Genomic DNA, 20579 nt, shown 5'->3' with positions numbered 1-20579 from the left:
TGTGTGTGGTTATATGCACACAAGTGCCCGTGCCCGTTGATGTCAGAGTCATCAGGGTTCCCTAGAGCTGGAGTTACAGGCAGTTGTGAACTTACTTTTAGATATGGCTCTAGGGAATCAAACTTGGGTCCTCTTAAGAGCAGTACCTGCTTCTATGCTCAGTCTTAACTGATGAGTCATCTCTCCAGCCCTGGAATGCATTCTTTACCTTGCTTTGCTTTTCTTAAGAAACAATGTGCCCTGACTTAAGTGGCTTAAGACAATAGAAAGTTACTGTTTCTCAGTTTTGGGTACTAGACGTCTGAAAGCAAGTTGCAACAGCAATGCTCCCTCTGAGGAGGCAGAGGAGGCTCTTCTTAGCTTCTTTGTAGTGGTAGCTGATGATCTTCCGTGTCCCTCAGCTTGCAGCCCAGTTACTCCGTTCTCTGCTTCTGTTGACACAGCCATGCTTCCTCTGTGTTTCTGTTGTCAAATAGCATTTCCTTGTTCTCTTTTTCTGTATGAGAATGTGTGTGTGTTTGTGTGTGTGTGTGAGAGAGTAGCATTTCCTTGTTTTCTTTTTCTGTATGAGAGAGTGTGTGTGTAGCATTTCCTTATTCTCTTTTTCTGTATGAGAATGTGTGTGTCTGTGTATGTGTGTGTAGCATTTCCTTGTTTTCTTTTTCTGAGAGAGAGAGAGAGAGAGAGAGAGAGAGAGAGAGAGAGAGAGAGAGAGAGAGAGAAGGCTAGAGTTTGATGTCAGGTGTCTTGTTTAGTGGCTCTCCACCTTGTTTTTTGAGACAGAGTCTCTCACTGATCCTGGAGCTTGCCAGTTAGGCTGGGCTGCTTAGGTAGCTGCCCCAGGGATCTTCCTGTCCCAGTCTTCCCAGTGTCAGGATTACCTGGCTTTTTTTGTGGGTGCTGGGGATCGACCTCAGGTCTTAACATTTACACGACTAGTACTTTACTGAGAGAGATCTGTCTGCCAGCTTCCATTCCCCTGTTTTGTTTTTTTGTTGTTGTTTTATTTGGTTTGGTTTGTTTTTTTTTTTGGTTTTGTGAGACAGGGTTTCTCTGTGTAGCTTTGGAGCCTGTCCTGGAACTCGCTCTGTAGACCAGGCTGGCCTCGAACTCACAGAGAGCCTCCTGGCTCTGCCTCCTAAGTGTTGGGATTAAAGGCATGTGCCACCACCTCCCAGCATTCCCCTGTTCTTATAAGGATACCAGTAACATTAGATTAGGGTCCACCCTAAAGCCTCATCATAGCTTGATTACATCCACATTTACCCTATTTCCAAAGTCACATTTGCAGGTTCTAGGGCTTATGTTTCCAATACATTTTTCTACAGCATGCAATATAATGCAAAACCAAGTCCTCCAATTATCTCTGAAAGCACAGGAGGGCTCTTGCATGGTCACGAACTGGACTCTTTATGCTTTTCTCTCTCCTGCTTTGGCTTGGTATAGGTGTGTCTTCTACAGTGGCACCAAGGCCAATATACTACAGACCTAGGAAGAAGCCTCAGACAGACAATGCTCTCCCAAGTGTTGGCATCTTGATGTCACTGCGGTCTCTTGTACTGTCTTGAGCCATCTCTGATTTGGCTATAGGTTCTCTACTCTGTCCACTGTGAACTCCCATGCTTCCCACATCATTACCTTGCCATCCCCACAGTGGTACAGTCCCCACTCCCTTTGTAGATGGCACAGTAGTGCTCTAACTTCTGGAGTGCAGGCCCCACTCCCTAAGCTCAGCGGGACTGAGACCAATCAGAATGATGATGCTCTTTCAGCTCATTCATCCCTCCTGCTTATATTGACCTTGAACCAGAGTCCTTGAAACAACTCTGTGAGTCCCATCTTTCTTTTCCCCTGGTCTGATGATAATTATTGGTATCAGTTGGCACAAATTCCCAAACATGCCCAGAAGTCAACAGTAACTGAGGCAGTAACACAGAAGAATCTAACTCTAGGGGTCATTTCAAAGAAGTGTGAGCCTGATCTTTTTTTGTTTGTTTGTTTTGTTTTTTGAGACAAAGTTTCTCTGTGTAGCTTTAGAGCCTATCCTGGAACTCACTCTGTAGCCCAGGCTAGCCTCAAACTCACAGAGATCTGCCTGCCTGTGTCTCCTGAGTGCTGGGATTAAAGACGTGCGCCACCACTACTGCCCGGCTGAGCCTGATCTTTTCTGAAGAGTTCTAATTTTTTTTTTTTGAGTCAGGGTCTCACTGTGTAGCCCTGGCTGTTCTGGAACTCTTTGTAGACCAGGGTGGCCTCAAACTCATAGAGATCCACCTTTCTATGCCTCATGGGTGCTGTGATTAAAGATGTGCGCTACCACACTCAGCTGAGTTCTAGTCTTTCAAACAAAGGGCATCCTCTCTACTTACTGAGCAGCACAGGAAATATGGTACAGAAAAAGAATGAAGAACTTTGGTCTGATCCATCTGTTACAGGAGTCACACAAAGTAAGAGATTGATTTTCTGACCCTATTAACTCAGAACAGCACACAGAAAGACACACAGATGTTATCACTCCATGACATGTTGTTTTCAACATTTTCTGTGGGGGACTTGTTTTCAATAGTTCGCTGCTTGCAGCCCGTGATCTTAGGTCTAATTACCACATCTTACACATACACACATTGTTCTGAATCAGGGGCGTGAATGGCTCAGGAAGGAGAAGCAGGAAACATGGGCTGGGATTGAGGCATTTGATGCTATACATTCTGCTGAGCTTGTGAGCAGTACTTACATCAGGAATCCAAAGCACAGTAAGGCTGGTTACATTGTTTCTTTTCAAAGGTCAGTTAATTCTAAACAGGATATTATTAACTTGGTTATTGGCTGGGTGAGAGTTTGATTAGTAAAAGCAAGCTACAAGTAGCGTTTCTCAGAAAAATCATTCCCAACAGGAGTCCTAGTGTTAATAGCAATCAGCTTCCTAAGCTACTACTATGGCTTCCTCTGATACATGTTTGAACTAATTTCACTAAAAATGTAACTGTAGCATAAGGTTTTGTTGTATGATAATCTTTTTGTATACTCTGAGGATGCGTCTCTGCCAAGCCACCTTCTGATTGGTTTAATAAAGAGCTGAACGTCCAATAGAGGATAGGCAGAACTTCCAGGAGAGAGAAGAACTCTGGGAAGAAGAGAGGTGGGATTCACCAGCCAGAAATGGAAAAAAATGGGACTCTTGGTACTGCGGAGAGGTAATGAGCCATGTGGTAAGACATAGATTAATATAAACGGGTTAATTTAAGTTATAAGAGCTGGTTGGGAACAAGCCTAAGCTAAGGCCAGGCTTTCATAATTAACAAGAAGTGTCTGTGTCCTTATTTGGAAGCTGACAGTCCAAAGAAAATCCACTACAAGGCTTCTCATTGATAAGCGTTCTGTTGTGCTATTTATTGGGTCCACTGTTGAAGAGAAGGAAAGAATTTCTCCCCTTTAGAAAGACTTTTCCCATGCACCTCACATTCAGTTTTAATACTTCTGCCAAGTCTGCTAAATCCACTGACTGCCATGTTTGATATCAGTCCACAGCCCTTTCAGCCAATCACAGTCTCTCACTGTAGGATAGCACAACCATGCCCATCAATATTTAGCAAGAGTATGTTTTGATTTATTCTTTTTATGAGTATCCCTGTTATTAGAGTAATTATACATTTTTGTATCTAGTCCCCACTATGACACTTTTCACTTTCACCACAATAAGAAAAGGTTCAACAATAATTACACCTGCATGACTTTGTTCCTATCTGCCTCTAAGACGTAATGCCTGTCCTTCCAGCCAGATGTCAACCTACAGTTAGTTATTCAATCTATGTACAAACATTTATTGAGTGTTCCATATGTACTCTGCATTAGCAGAAAACACAAGGAAATTAGTTTTCAGGAAACCTTTTTTTTTTTTTTTTAACCCTTCAGATCTGGATTACTTAAATCCTCCATCCAAGAAACACTGAGGCTAAGTGTGGTGGTGCACGCTTTAGTCCCAATACTCGGGAGGCAGAGGCAGACAGATTTCTGTGAGTTCAAGGCCAGCCTGGTTTACATAGTGAGTTCCAGGACAGCCAGGGCTACAAAGAAAAGCCCTGTCTTGAAAATCAGAGAGAGAGAGAGAGAGAGAGAGAGAGAGAGAGAGAGAGAGAGAGAGAGAACCTAGTGTTGGCACTGTGCCATACACTAGTGGACAGAACAGAAGCAAAAATCTGCATCTTCTCCGAAGCCAGCATCTGACGGAGAACCCAGACAGTAACAATCTTGCAAGCGGATCTAGATTCGCAAACTTTAGTGAGAACTAGGGAAGAAATAGATAAGATACTGGGTACAGTTGGGAGAAGCTAAGTCAGATTGGTCATGGACAGTCTTTAGCTTTTAACCTGAAGTTTGAAGAAGGACTGGAAAGAAAACAATAGCGGGTTTCCCCCTCTCCGAGACAGGGTCTCACGTGATCCCGGCTAGCCTCGAGTTAATAAGTTGAAGGTGCTTTTTAATTTCTGATTTTCTCGTCTCCACCCCCGTTCTCTGGGAACATAGGTGTGCACCAAGTCCAGTTGATATGGTGCTGGGAACTGAACCCAGTGCTTCCTGCACGGCAGGCAAGCACTCTATCAGCTGGGCTACATTCCCAGCCACAAGAACGGCATGCTGTGCAGGAGAACAGCACGTGGAAAAGCCCTAAGGTTGTGAAGTTTGATGACCTGAAGGAGACGAAAACAAGACCACTGGACCTTCGGAACCACGACTTAGGGAAAGGGTGAGAAAACATAAAAGAGAGATCCTGACCGGCCGATGGCGAGGGTTCTGAAGTCTACCACCGGTGCCATGGGAAACGACAAGAATTTTTAACAGAAGAAAGATACAATGAAATTTGTGTTTTAAAAGCCCATTCTGCATGCCGAGTAGACAAAGGAGTAGGGATGGAGGAGGATCAACCAAGAAACTAGGATGAGATGAGAGGAGAGGTATTCAGACAGCAGAAGGAAATCATGTTTTTTGCTAATGAAGCAGATGTTTCTCCTTTTGGTGCTGTCTCCCCATTCTTACTTTCTTCCTTGACTCTCACTAGTGAGAGCCTATGGAAGCTATCTTCAAAATGCACCTGCCCAGAAAATTTCCAGATCGTCACTCCTTTCACATTGCCAGCCACACGGACATACTCCCCTTTATACAGGCACACCCTTCTCTCTATCACCCCAGATCTAACTGATTCTTTTTTCAAGCCTTGTTCTCGCTGACTTTTACCCAGACCTTGGCTCTCATGATACAACTAAACACTGTGTGTTGTGAGGAATTGCAAAGCGTTTGCTAGACATGCTGGGCTTCCCTGACTGGCTTTTCCTAATGCTAATCTGTACGCAAAAAAAAAACTCCTTTTTTCCTGCAGCCCAGACTGACTGTGCTTCCGGTTCAAGTCAGAGACTCGGGGTAGCTTGTGGAGGTGTCTATGAAGGGAGGGTCTTCTCTAAAGACCTGCACGCTGGTGTCAGGGTCGCTAAAGATTTAAGAAAGAGGACTGGGCTTCTGCTCCAAATATCACACCTTTCCTAGCTCCAAAAACATGTTAATCTAAAATGACAAAACTAATTTGTCCAAATGTTGACATTATCTCCTTCTGGATGGTGAGATAGAAATTTATTGTGAGGTGTATATGTGTTTGTGTGTGTGTGTGTGTGTGTGTGTGTGTGTGTGTGTGTGTGTGTGTGTGTTAAGGATCCATTCCAGGGCCTTTGCTCTGACCCTAAATTTCTTTCTTATATTTATTCATTTGTTTAGTGTGTATATATGTGTGTAGATGTGCTGTGGGATGTTCTGTATGGCAAATGCGTTGCTGATTAGTCAATAAATAAAACACTGATTGGCCATTGGCTAGGCAGGAAGTATAGGCGGGACAAGGAGGAGAATAGAGCTGGGAAGTGGAAGGCTGAGGAGAGAGACACTGCCAGCCGCCATCAGGATAAGGAAGATGTAAAGTACCGGTAAGCCACAAGCCACGTGGCAAGGTATAGATTAATAGAAATGGATTAATTTAAGCTGTAAGAACAGTTAGCAAGAAGCCTGCCACGGCCATACAGTTTGTAACCAATATAAGTCTCTGTGTTTACTTGATCGGGTTTGAGCGGCTTGGGACTGGCAGGTGAGAGAGATTTGTCCTGACTGTGGGCCAGGCAGGAAAACTCAAGCTACATAGATGTAACCAACCGTCTTATTAAATAAGAAACACAGAACCAATGCAAAGAAGAAAGCCAAGAGATCAGAGCTAGGAGCCTTACCCTGCAGCTAGCCTCTTCAGCCAAGAGACCTCTCTGAAAGAGAGCTACTTCCTGTGTGTTTGTCTTTATATAGTCTTTCTGTTCTGCCTTCTCATTGGTGGTAAACCCAAACACATGACTGCCTGTCTGTAGAGACTTCCAGGTCTTATATGGTTGGTATTGAGATTAAAGGCGTGTGTCTCCAATGCTGGCTGTATCCCTGAACACACAGAGATCTACCTAGCTCTGCCTACCAAGTTCTGGGATTAAAGGCGTGCACCACCACTGCCATGCTCTTGCTATGGCTCTAATAGCTCTGACCCCCAGGCAACTTTATTTATTAACATACAATTAAAATCATATTTCAGTAAAATAAAATACCACCATATATGTGTGTATTTATTTATACACATGCTTCGGCACAGTTCTCATGTAGAGGCCGAGGACAATTTGTGGGGGGTAGTTCTCTCTTTCTGAGTGCTCCAGGGATAGGACTCAGGTCATCAGGCTTGGTGACAAACATCTTTATCCAATGAGCTAGCTTGTCAGCCTGAGAGTTTTTTTTAATTTTAATACTGGAAGGTTTTTCTTTTTTTAATTGAATGTACTGGCAACTAAACAGCATGACTCATAAATTTAGTAAATTTGACCCAAGACCTCCCACCCTCTGAATGCTTCAGACTTCTTGCTTTCTAGAACATCTCTCCTTCCCCTGTGCTTAAAGGTGTCTCACTCTAGCTTGAATTTTCAGCTATCCTGAGAACTGGGGGAGCTATCAAGATTCTGATGACACATTTTTATGAAAAGAATGGATCTTCGTAGATTCAAAAATTGTCATTCTGATCACTCCTGGAGGGGAAAAAAAAAAGAAAGGAAGAAAGAAAGAAACCTCGTGTATTAAAGAGCCTATTTGTATTGCTATGTGGCATCTAGTATGTTAAGTGCTGTTAAGAGTGACTAAGATAGGCATGGTATCTTTCCCTAAGGAGCCAACTGCAATTTGAGAAAGGCTATTTCTCTACCTTTAAAGCATTAGCAGAAAATAGTGATTCTTTTCCTTTGATCAAGACATCTGTGAGAGTAATGCAAGACAAAGCCACGTCAAAGTGAACTACATAATGGCCTGCAGCAATTTTTATTGCCTGAATAGAAAGCAAAAGGCTCTTGTAAGTAACCCCAAACAAATAACGTAAGCCACTGTTTCCTAATCATTTTGATCCAAAACCAAAATAACCCAACTTGTGCTATTTCATTTCCTGCAGGGTTTTTTCTTTTTTGGTCAAGGCTTAGGTGCAGATAACAGAAAACTACCCTAGCAATTTAAGGCAGGTGGGCTAACTTCGGGGAACTGGAATTTACAACTTCTTTGGAAGGGTTGGAGGAGTGGGTTGCTGGCTAAGAGGAACTCCTGGGGACTTGCAGTTTGGTCTCAGTACCTTTAACCTAAGGGTTGACATAAAATCTACCAATTCCAACAAAATAATAAGAAACATTACAAGGCTAGGGATGTAGCTCAGTGCTAGAGTGCTTGCCTACAATGTGAAAGGCTCTGGGTTTGATCCTGCCCCCCCCCACACACACATACACACCAGGAAAGCTAGGGAAAATGAAGAGACCAAACACACACACACACACCAGGAAAGCTAGGGATAATGAAGAAAGCAAACACATATACACACACACACACACACACACACACACACACACACACATACATACACACACACAGACACACACACACACCAGGAAAGCTAGGGAAAATGAAGAAAGCAAACACACACACACACACACACACACACACACACACACATACATACACACACACAGACACACACACACACCAGGAAAGCTAGGGATAATGAAGAAAGCAAACACATACACACACACACACACACACACACACACACACACACACACACATACATACACACACACAGACACACACACACCAGGAAAGCTAGGGAAAATGAAGAAAGCAAACACACACACACACACACACACACACACACACACACACATACATACACACACACACACACACATACACACACACACACACATACACACACACACACACACACACCAGGAAAGCTAGGGAAAATGAAGAAAGCAAACACACACACACACACACACACACACACACACACACATACATACACACACACACACACACATACACACACACACACACATACACACACACACATACACACACCAGGAAAGCTAGGGAAAATGAAGAAAGCAAACACACACACACACACAGGAAAGCTAGGGAAAATGAAGAAAGCAAACACACACACACACACACACACACACACACACACACACACACACACACACACCCCAGGAAGCTGGGGACAATGAAAAGAGCAAACAACGGAAATTCATCATGCTGTAGGTAACAAAGCAAGGAAGAACACCACAGTAGCTCCTGCAGGAGAACCCACCTTAGTGCGAGCGCAAGTCCAGGCGTGGCATCCCTAACTTTCTTGTGCGCCTATCTGTGCTCCTCAACCAGAACTTTGCCTGATCATGCTTCATTACTTGATAAGTGAAAACTTCGTCCCGAGGGGTTTGAGTTTTTGGTGATCTGATGTTGAGAGCTGGGTCATACTCAATTGACTTTCACCACGGAATTATAAGGGGTGCTCTGCAGAGTCTCCTTGTTTTTTGATGCATTCCAAACTACCCACTCCATCCACTTCAACATCTGTTTCACCTTAAAAGTCACAATCGGGGGCTGGAGAAATGGTTTGTGGTTAAGAGCACTGACTGCTCTTTTAGAGGACCTAGGTTAAATTCCCAGCGCCCACTGGGGATTCCCACTGTGGGTTCTGTGAATTGAACCCGGGTCCTCTGGAAGAGCAACCAGGGCTCCTAACCACTGAGCCATCTCTCCATCCCTAAGGAGCAGCTTCTTACATTGTTGGTCAAAGCATCTCTCATCTGGTAGCACAGTACCCAGCTGTAACTGAGTCATCAACAAGCCATTCCACCAGTGTGCTGGCAAGGGCTAGTAGATGAGATACGTGGTGAGAACAAGGAAGCCATCTTTTCTTTCCCGCACTTCTTTGGCAGGAGCAATAGTAAATGGTGATTACTGGTGTTTACGGCCATACTACTGGCAGAGACAAAACTGGTCAAAAGCCCACATCCAGACAAGTGTCTGTATCAGTGAGAAGATGCTGCCTGTCTCTCCCACCCCGATGATGAGAAGAGAGTGATGTGACTAACCTGCTTTCTTGTTACTAACTAACATAACCCTACTCCAGTATAACAGTGTGTTAGGGACTCAGCACTGGTCCTTGTTGGCTGTCAGATCCTCACTGATGGAGAGAATCCTCCATCCTTGCTACAATGGCCACTTTATTCATAAGCCTCTTGGCCAAACCCTAGAATGGTTGGTGAAAGGGGCTGATTGACATCCATAGAAAATCTCTCTGTATGTGGTTATAAATTCTTCAGCAGCAGCCATGGGCACATTTCTTAATCCCCATGTCCCACTCAGGGTTCTTGGCTACAAGTAGGAAAATCTGATGCTGGTTACCTTAAACAGAAATAGATTTTATTGGATGGCTTTGCGTAGCTCACAGTATCAGTGTGGAAGCAGGAAAACAAATCTAAGAAAAAGGCAGACAGATGCCAAGAAAAGCTCACAGCCAAGGACTGAGCGGAGGTTGCAGCAGCACGGTACCCCATCTTTAGCAGTCAGCTTTGGACACGCCCATTTTCACTGCTGACCCCAAATCTGCTTCACTCTCTGAGGAGAGGCTGTCATTCTCCCCATGTCTTTGGCTACTTCCCCGTGAGGTGAGACCTCCGGCAGGAGCGTGTATTTCGTCAAATCTGGACCCTATGCTCTTTGTCGAGAGTTGGGGTAGGGATATAAGCTTATTCAAAGCCTAGAGCAAGCAGTGGTCTTGGCTGGCATCAGACTTAACATGGGGCACTCACTGTCTAGGAAGACACCTCCAATGCAGACAGCCAAAACCCTGGTGTCGATCATGTCCCCTAAGCCTCCGTTTCCTCATCTGGGCAATGGAGACCATAATATTCTTTTAAGATCCCTGCCTTTTGTTGCAATTCTTTACCCTAATGTTAATTTTACCCTCCATTGCTATGATTAAAGAACAACTACAAAATAAATCTTAGTTGTTATCGTGTCTGTTATTAGCTCTTTGTATCGAAGAAAGTTTTACATTCCTAATCTCAGACCAATCTACCCTTTCCCTCAACTTCTGCTCTGGAACGAATGCTCAGGTGATTTTGTTACAGACAGATAGTCCCCCACTTCCGGAGACTTCAGAGGGCTCCCACAACTCCTGCACAACTCAGCTGTCATTCCCCAAAGGACATGGATTCACTTGTGTCCTTCAGAGAGAGTTTATACGTGAGCTCCTTTAGCTTCCCTCCTGACATCCAGTAACTGGATTTGCCCTGATTATCATCATGATTATCTCCGCCCGCAAGACTGAACAGAAGTCAGGTCCCTCCTTCTCCTAAACTGGTCCCCTCCATGACTGTGCTATTCCGCCTTCTCTGAGCCATGGCTTGAGCCTTTTCTTGAGCTTCAGTCCCTGGATATTCTCTCTCTCTCTCTCTCTCTCTCTCTCTCTCTCTCTCTCTCTCTCTCTCTCTGCCCCCCCCCCTTCTTTCCCTAACCCATGGTTTCTGCCCTGTAGCTTGCACAATCAAATGCCGCAGGGGCACATTTCCACACTCATTGGATGTCACTGACTCTGCAGTTATTAAAATAGAACACATTGTTTTTGTAGATTTAATTAAAAACAATACAAAAAACGTGCCAAGAATAAAAATCACTTGAAATCTCTAACCCAAAGGAAGCCTTGCTCCTGTCTGTCTAGTCAAACACACAGATATTTATGGTTGGTTTTATGTCGAGAAAATTTATGTTTCCTCTCTTTCCTGCATAATCACCCTTTCCCCTCTCTGCACTGAATCATTCCCATCATAATATATATATGCTGTTATTTCTCCTATCTTGAGAAATTCTCTATTATTACACTCTAACCCGACTATCACCTTATTACTCTGCTCCCTTTTAAGGAAGCGTTTTTGAAGCAATGATGAGTTCCCCCTGTATTGACTTGCTCTCTCTCATTCAGTCTCCTTTGCAGATTCCTCCTCCTCCTCCTCCCTGCAGTCAGCCCGGGAGTGCTCCAAGGATCTGTCTTTAGAGTTCTTCTCTCTCTTCTATCTATCCTCATTCCCTAAGTGATCCCATGGAGACTCCTGGCTTTAAATACCATCTTATCCTGTTGACTCATGAGTTTATATGAGTTTCTATCTCTATCTAGGGCTTTCTTCTCTGCTGACTTCCAGACTCCAAATTGCTATTGGGCATATCCACCTGGATGTCCGACAAACATTCTCAATATAGCACGTCCAAAGTAGAATCTGTGCGCTCCACTCTCTACCTCAAACTTATTCCTTCTGCAGTATTTCCCAGCCCCATCCTAGTTACTCATGCAGAAGACCTTAGACTCTTCCTTGATACCTCTCTCTAACTCATATCTGCTACATCCAGTCGTACCTGCTTTGGCTTTAAATTGTATTTCAATTTCTTGCCACTTCTCATCAGCTTCGCTATTGGCTTCCCAATCTTCCTTGGAGAGAGTGAATCTCCCTTGGAGAGAGTGTGTTTATAATCTCTTCAATAGTGTGTTTATAATCTCTCTGTGTTGTGGGTTGACTTGTAGCCCCTCAAAAGGCTATACTGAAGTCCTACTTGAGAATGAGATCTTATTTGGACTCAGGGCCTTTGCTAGTATAATCAAGTTATGATGAGCTTATAGTGGCTTCGAATGGGTTCTAATGCAACAAGAAGAAAAAGTGGGAAGGAGGGAGAATGGTGTGTGAAGCACAGACCCACGCAGGCAGAGTACCATGTGATGGAGGAGGCAGGGAGGGACTGGTGCAGCAGCAAGCCAAGAACACCAAACGCTTCTAATACCAGAAGCTCAGGGAGGGTACAGTCCAGATTTCCCACCAGTGTCATTGAGGGAACAAGGCCTTACTGACACCTTGGGGTTTTTACTCCTAGCCCCCAGAATTGTGAGATAAATTTCAGTTAAGCACTCACCTTACTTTTTTCTTTTCTTCTTTGGAGACTTGTTTTTCACACAACAGAAACAGACATGCCTCATCTGATGGATGATATCCAAAAGATTGACGTTTCTCCAGAAAGTACAACACTTAAGCATCGTATGAGTCAAGAAGTCTACTGCTAGAGGGCCATGGTAGCTTAAAGCAGGGATGCAGAGGTGTGTGTACAGCAAGATTCATAGGAGTAGTATGCACTATAGTCAAAATGTAGAAACAGCTCCAACGTGCATCAGCAGACAGTTGTCAACAGTGCATGTAATAGAATATGATTCAGCCTTTAAAAAGCATGAAATTCTGATGCATACTACAACATGGATAGACTGTGGAAAGAATGTACTAAGTGAAAGAAACCAAGCACAGTCGGAAACTGGAAAAAAAAATTCATAAAGTCAGAAAGTCCAACAGAATTTTCCAGGGGTTAGGAGAAGGGAGGATGGAGAGTTAATGTTCATTAGAGACAGGTTTCAGTTTGAGACGAAGAAAAGGTCTGGAAATTGATAGTGGCGATGGCCATGCAACACTATCAACATACTGAATACTGTGGATGTATGCTTATCAACAAAATGGTAAACTTTATGTGCTACTAGTTTTAAATGCATAGATGAATTAAAAGAGATAGTATTATGACCTGTAAAGTCCCTTCTCCAACCCAAAAAAAGGCAAACACGGGAAAGGCCCCAAGGGCCTCGGTTCACTCCTCTTCAGCCTAGCCAATGCAGCCTCCTCCTCCCTGTCTGGAGTCACCATTTTCCCTGGGATACTCTCACCATGCTGGTATTCTGCTGTTCTCCCAACACTCTGCAAGGTTCAGTCTCAGGGCCTTGTTCTTTGCAAATTCCTCATTTTTGAAGACCATTCTCACCTCCCACTGCTACCTCCAACTTCCATTTACATAGTTCTCACTCATCCTTGAAATTTCCAACTCAAACTGACCTTATCAGGAAGGCCTTGCCTCCCTACCCTATATAAAATTATACAGTGTGCTTTCTTTCCCCACCCTGTTTTCTTTCCTCCACACATGTGTGTCCCCAGGTAACCTGTTACACCCTGCTCTGTTTTGTGTGTGTATCTCAAGGTTCAGCAGGCTCCTCCAAATCAGGGATTTTCAGTCACCGTCCTATCCACAGTGCCCTAAAGAGTGCCTGGTGGCAAGTACTTGCTTAATGGGGATTTGTTGAATGGATGGTGAATAAAAGTAAATATCATAAGCATTGTGTGTGTGCGTGTGTGTGTGTGTGTGTGTGTGTGTGTGTGTGTGTGTGTGTGTGTATGTGTGTGTACTGGAGATTAAAGCTAGCAGCTTATGCATGCTAAGCGGGCAGTCTATCATGGAGCTGTGCCCTGGTCCAGGAACGCTCTTTCATAGCTTGCAAAATACCTTGCACCACCAACAAGAAAACACTCAAGTGGCTGGGAAGATGGCCAGGCTGTAAAGTGCCCGCCATGCAAGCATGAGGACGGGAGTTTGAATCTCCAGCACCCGTTAAAAAGCCAGGCAGGCCCTGTACATTGTGTCTGTAACCCCAGCGCTGGAGTGGGTAGAAGAAGGTGGTTACCAGCAACTCATTGGTCGGGCAACTTAGCCAAGGGAAATGGGCCCCAGGTTCAGTGAGAGACTCTGTCTCAAAACACAAGGTGAGGAGCAGTAGAGAAAGGCTAGTGATGTCAGCCTCCAGCCTAAATTGGTACACAGGCATGAATGCAAACACACATGCATGTATACTACAAAGATATACAGGCACAGGCACCCCACCCCCAGCCCCCAGCAAGATACATTTAATTTCACTTGGATGTCATCTGGAAATAGATGTATTTCCAGAAATCACACCATTGACTGACTACTTTGAAACTGTATTTGAAATTCCTAGTGCTGTTTTTTTTTCTTTTTTGAATTATTTTTTTGAGATTTATTTATTTATTTTCTTTTCAAGACAGGGTTTCCCTGTATATCCCTGTTTGTCCTGGAACTTGCTCTGTAGACCAGGCTGGCCTCGAACTCACAGAAATCCACCTGCCTCTGCCTCCTAAGTGCTGATATTAAAGGTGTGAGCCACCATTGCCCAGCTGAGATTTATTTATTTTTATTTTATGTGTATGGGTGTTTGTCCTGCTTGTATGTCTGTGTAACATGTGCTTGCAATGCCCAAGGAGGGGTGTTGGGTCCCCTGAAACTAGTTATAAAAGGTTGTAAGCTGCCATGTGGGTGCAGGGAATGGAACCCAGGTTCTCTGGAAGACCAGCCAGTTCTCCTAACCACCGAGCATCTCTCCAGCCCCAATATGCTTTCACTTTAGAGGAAGACGAAGGGAAATTAATGCCCAATCGCTGTCAGTCTGAATATCTTATATTGGACAAACTTTTGAGATGTACAGTCTTTCCAAGAAAATATTTAAATAACAGAAAAAATTTTTGCATTTTTCATGTCACTTTAAAGGAGTTGCAGTTCATCCAGAGCCCATCTATCGAACCTCTGAATCTGTAAATTGATCATATTTCAAAGATGCACCGGGCCCTGTGTGAGTGTGATTCTGGGATGCATTTTGAATGTGATCTTAACTCTTGTGATACCATGGCTTGCTCAGCTTAAGGTGCACCTTCAGATCTGATTTCTCAGCAGGTCAGTTCCTCTGCTTTCATGATCGCCAGTCTTGTTTTTTCCAAGCAAGAGTTTGCCTTTATATTTATCACACATAATTTTAAGGTCTAAAACAGTTACTTTGTGGTAAGTATAATTGTTCCCAAACATAGAATTATGTGTGATAAATATAAAGCGTTCAGAGTTAGTACTTACGAATTTCTAAATAAATTGCTGGGTATGCTATTAAATCCTCACTCCTGGTCACTCTACAACAGGTATGCACAACAGGTACACAGAGTAAGTACAATGTAGGACCGACAGAAACAAAATGCTCTGCATTACTCAGCCTTCACCATGCCTTCATGTTATCAAGGCTCTTTTCTCCCCTGATGTTATTAATGACTTCTTCTTCTTTTTTTTTTTTTTACATAACTTTTTAAAATTATTTATTTATTTATTTGGAGACAGGGTTTCTCTGTGTAGTCCTGGAACTTGCTCTGTAGACCGGGCTGGCCTGAACTCAGAGATTCACCTGCCTCTGTTTCCCAAACGCTGGAATTAAAGTGAAGCAATTAATCCCTTTAATTAAAGATGTGTGCCACTGCCTGGCTATTTATTTTTATTATATGTGCATTGGTGTTTTGCCTGCATGTATGCCTGTGTGAGGGTGTCGGATTCCCTGGAACTGGAGTTACAGACAGTTGTGACTGCCGTATGGTTGCTGGGAATTGAACCCAAGTCCTCTGGAAGAACAGCCAATGCTCTTAACTGCTGAGCCATCTCTCCAACCTCTATTAATGATTTTCAACTTGCTAAACCCAAGAGCTTAGAAGTCCGACAGCTCAACTTCTCTATGACATTTGGCTTATCGATTGGTGCTTCCTTTATGAAATGTTCATCTTTTTATATCTTTCTTGACATCACTCACTCCTAATTGTCTTACTGCCCACTCTGGCCACATCTTAGCCTCCTTCCTTGACCTCTTCTTCATCAGCCTGACACAGGGATGTTCCCTTGGCTTCTTTTTCCTTCCTATCTATGCTTTATCTCTGGGCCGTCTTGCTGGGCTTAATTATCATTTCAATGTGAATCACTCCCCAGTCTTCAGTATCAGCTTGTTTCTAAAGCTCTAGAGCTGTACACTCAATTGGAGAATTCCAAATACTTAACACATCCAGGGATACCCCCAAACCCACTCTATTTGCATTCCTCATCTCAGTGTATGGAAACGCCATCTCCCCTGTCATTAGATTCATATGCCACATCTAGCTTGAACTTTGCATCAACAGACACATAATGTAATGCTTCAAGTTACCCTGGAGCAGGGCAGCAAGGGTTCAGAGGCAGGTCTACCACTTACTAGGTGGGTGATCTGCAAGACACTTACCCCCTCTGCCTTTGCTGAGCGCCCACATGAGGATAATGAGGATAACGATAGGAACTACCTCCTACAGGTTCTTGTGAGGATTAGATTTGCATTTGCAAAGTGGTTAGGCCAGTGCCAGTATATAGTAAGTGCTTGCTGCTACACCAGTCTTGAGTTTGTCCCCATTCTAGTCCATCCTTCACCCTGCTGACAGGTTTTGAGAGGTTACCAGTTACAGACTGCTCAATCAGGGCCATCTTCATGCAAAGTGCTGTCAGTGCAGAATCTCATTTAACCCACAACATAATTTATTGTGGAGGTATTCTAATGGCCTTTGTAGAACTGTGGAAACTGGGCCTTTAAAGGCTAATGTACCTTGGTCAAGGCCATATAGCTTGTAAATACAAGATCAGAAATTTATTTCAGGTCTATTCCTAGAGTCAGTGTTGGGAACATGTATATGTACTGCTTGCCCAGACCCAAGTTAGGCACTTACTAAAAATTCTTCAAACTCCATGTTGGTGTTGTGATCAGTTTCTGTCTTAGGGTTTCTATTGCTGTGAAAAGACACCATGACCATGGCAACTCTTATAAAGGAAAACATTTAATTGATGTGGCAACACACAGTTCAGAGGTTCAATCCATTATCATCATGGTGTGGCAATGTGCAGACACATATGGTGCTGGAGAAGTGGCTGAGAACCCTACATCTTGCAGGCAACAGGAAATCGACTGAGACACTGGGCGATGTCCTGAGCTTAGGAAACCTCAAAGCCCACCTCCACAGTGGCACACTTCCTCCAACAAGGCCACACCCACTCCAACAAAGCCACACCTCCTAATAGTACTACTCCCTGTGAGATTATGAGGGCCAATTACATTCAAACTATCACAATTGCTTTACTATCTTGTTCTAACTTAACTTCATTTCCTGAGATTTCTTTCAGGTGGTCTGGCCTGTCTTGCTTTTCTGTCTCCACCTCTGTGGCCTTCTCTTCCTCTTCATCCTTCCTTTATCTCTCCCTTCTTTCCTTTCCTACTTTCTTTCCTTTTCAAAGCCCAAGTGCCAGGCACTGTGCTCAATCTTAGAAGATAAGAAAAAGGAGCAATTTATCCTCAAAGAGCTCGTGGTCTGATCAACTATTAATGGCAGTATAGTGAATGGAGAAGAACCAGACCGGGGAGGAGGGGGTCCCAAGCAGACAATTTCAGCCTTCTGGAGGATATTTGGGTCAGATAACATTGAGTCACTCTTTAGCAATCCTGGCATCTTGCTGTATGCCCTTGAGGTCTTTGAGGTGTCCCTTTTTGCTTGTCATATCATTGTCTGAGACTGGATTTCAAAATCATCTCCAGGACACCGTTTTTTACTTTTTCCTCGGCTAGATATTTGTTTCCTTATTAAACCTTACTCACAGCATAGATCACATGGTAGGCTATTAGTCTGTCTGTTCGTCACTTTGACTAGACTGTGATTTCCTTCAAGGAAAAGACAGTTTTGAACTGTCCTTCATTCCCAAGGGCATGCCTGGAATATTTTAATGCTCACCAGGGTTTTGTTAAATAGAGATTATGTTCACAAAGGGAAGTCTTAGACAGAGGGGCCTTCTGGTTCAGAGCAAACCATGCATAGTATCTTTAAAACACTTGGCTTTATACACTACAGAGAGTAAGTGTTCAGTAAACACCATTCAAATATCTGATAAAACATTTGTGATAATGCTAGAAATAAAGAAATTTCTGCTGGGCATGATAGTGTGCGCCTTTAATCCCAGCACTCAGGAAGCAGAAGTAGGGGAGGATTTCTGTTGAGCTGTAGGCTAGCCTGGTCTACATAGAGAATTCCAGGCCAGCCAGGGCTATATAATGAGACCTTGTCTCAATTTTTTTTCTTACCTACTTGTGTGGATAAATAAAGACTTTGTGTCTGACTGGGCAGCTGGGCTTTGAGTCAGCCTGGAGAAAAACTAAGAATTATTGGTTTTAGAGTTGGTGCTAAGAATTTCATTTTTCCCTCAGCCGGACCACAGTTCCTAAATCTTATATACAATTAAGGCATGGGAGGGCTGTGCTGTGTACACCCAGTGTATAATGTTCCCTTTTGCCTGGGTTTTCCTCCTGGTTTCATACTGTTTTAGAAGCGGGGTGGGGGTGGGGGTGGTGGAGCAGAGGAGTACCAGGCTGAAGATGAGTCCTCCATCTCCTCCTTTCCTTCTCTTTGGCCTTGATTATCCTTTCTTTCTTTTTTTTTTTTTTTTTTTTTTTTTTTTGGTTTTTCGAGACAGGGTTTCTCTGTGTAGCTTTGCGCCTGTCCTGGAACTCACTTGGTAGCCCAGGCTGGCCTCGAACTCACAGAGATCCGCCTGGCTCTGCCTCCCGAGTGCTGGGATTAAAGGCGTGCGCCACCACTGCCCGGCCTTTCTTTCTTTTTAAAAACAATCTATTTTTATTATCTTTAGTTATGCATATATGTGTGGGTACATGCACATGAGTACAGGTGCCCTCAGGTGGCACAAACATCCCTGGAGCTGGAGTTACAGGTGGTTGTGAGCTCTTTGACGTGGATGCTGGGGATCAAATTCAGGACTGCCCTTAATTGCTGAGCCATCTCTCAGGCCCCCTGATTAACCCTTCACTAGAGGTTGAGGCTTTTGTACAAAAGTTTGGCAGAAAGACTTAGGCTTTTTTTCATCAAGCCACATGCCCTATCTTTCTCTTGAAGAAACATTTATAGAACACTATTGGCTGGGATTAAGTGGAAGGGAAGAAGAAAAAAAATACGGTGTGTGTGTGTGTGTGTGTGTGTGTGTGTGTGTGTGTGTGTGTTGGGAAGCCAACAGCAGAGATCTATATTGTCCCGGGTACAATACTTCCCTAGCAAGTCTTCGAATCTCATCAAAGTTGTGAGAATTAAAGGACAAAATACATATAAGGGGTTTAGAACAGTGCTTGGCATAGGGGCTAGGACAGACGTGCTAAAAAAAAAAAAAAAAAATGTCAGCTACTATGTTATCCAGGGCTCCTCCACCCAGGCTGGGACCTGGACTTTTGCCTCAAATAAGTCCTCCAGGGCAGTCACTCTCACACTGAACGTGGTACTTTGCTCTGCAGGGGGTATCTTCTTAGAGGTTCAGCCTGGATTCAGGACTGTCTCACCAGAGGCTGGATGCAAATAGGATTCTTTTTCCTCTCAGCGTTGTTTCTCCTCTCAACCCTTGCCCCCAGTCCCGGTCAGCTGGATCACAGACTAGTTTCAGTCCTGGTTTGTATCCAGGTGCTCGGGCCTTTCTGGTAGCTCCAGAACTAACTAGACAGTTACATTGAAAGACAGAAACCGCCCAGTTTTTTTTGGCACTGACATTTTAAATTGAGTTCAACAAGCAGTTATTGAGCACCTAGAGCGTGCAAGTAAAGTTCCTTTAAATACACTTGGCTCTTAACTGTTTCAACTATTCAATTTGGATTAGTGCTGATTCATCTTTAAGGGTTTTATGAAGAATCAATATTAAAATGGAAAAAAAAATATTTGCACAGTTCTCTGCAAATATAAGCGTCTTGTGCGGATTATTGTTGCTCCAGTACTAATATCAATTGAAATAACAACAGCTCTGCTTCCCAGGCAGGCTGTAGAAAGCAGAAAGCAGCTGTACGAAGACAGGAGACAGGCGGAAGAGGTCAGGGGAGGTGCCTTCACCACGTCCGGCCCAAAGAGGCGGAGCATGGAGGAAAGCCCCCCGAGGCCCCGCCCCATGCCCCGCCCCTCCCTCCGAGCGGCGTAGGCGGTTACCATGGCGATGACGTCTAGAGGGCGGGGCGGGGCGGGGCTATGGAGAGGAGGAGGAAGATGGCGGGAGGGCGGCTCTGAGGAGACCTCGGCGGCGGCGGAGGAGGAGAGAAGCGCAGCTCCGCGCAGCGCCGGGGCCCATGTGGGGAGGAGTCGGAGTCGCTGTTGCCGCCGCCGCCGCCTGTAGCTGCCGGAGCCGGGTGGGAGTGAGGGGGACACGGCAGGATGAAGTTCGCCGAGCACCTCTCCGCGCACATCACTCCCGAGTGGAGGAAGCAGTACATCCAGTATGAGGTACCCGCGGCGGCCGGGGTTGGGGCGGGCTCGGAGGGGCTGCCATCTCCCCAGCCGCGACCTCCGCCGCCGCCTTGAGCTCCCCGGCCGGGGCGGACTTTGACCCACCGCCGCGGGGAGCCACTGCGGCATCCCCGGCGCTTCTGGCCCCCGGCGGCCAGGCCTTCCTTTCCCCTCCCCCGCAGCCCTCTG

The 20579-nt window shown here is 44.6% G+C and overlaps 1 protein-coding gene across 1 annotated transcript in view; it reads left to right on the top strand.

The window, feature by feature from the left end:
- Window positions 1–20144: 20144 nt before the first annotated feature.
- The window catches only part of Xpr1 (xenotropic and polytropic retrovirus receptor 1), a 161518-nt gene continuing 161083 nt past the window's right edge, over window positions 20145–20579 (top strand). Inside the window, exon 1 of the mRNA XM_052737242.1 lies at window positions 20145–20387. Coding sequence (XP_052593202.1) covers window positions 20319–20387 — 69 coding nt within the window. The 5' untranslated portion in view covers window positions 20145–20318. The remainder of the gene's footprint in view (window positions 20388–20579) is intronic.

Source organism: Peromyscus californicus, unplaced genomic scaffold (assembly GCF_007827085.1).
Source record: "Peromyscus californicus insignis strain IS unplaced genomic scaffold, ASM782708v3 Scaffold_14__1_contigs__length_90479793_seg_2, whole genome shotgun sequence".
Classification (NCBI taxonomy): domain Eukaryota; kingdom Metazoa; phylum Chordata; class Mammalia; order Rodentia; family Cricetidae; genus Peromyscus; species Peromyscus californicus.
This window is presented reverse-complemented; position numbering and strand designations above follow the sequence as displayed.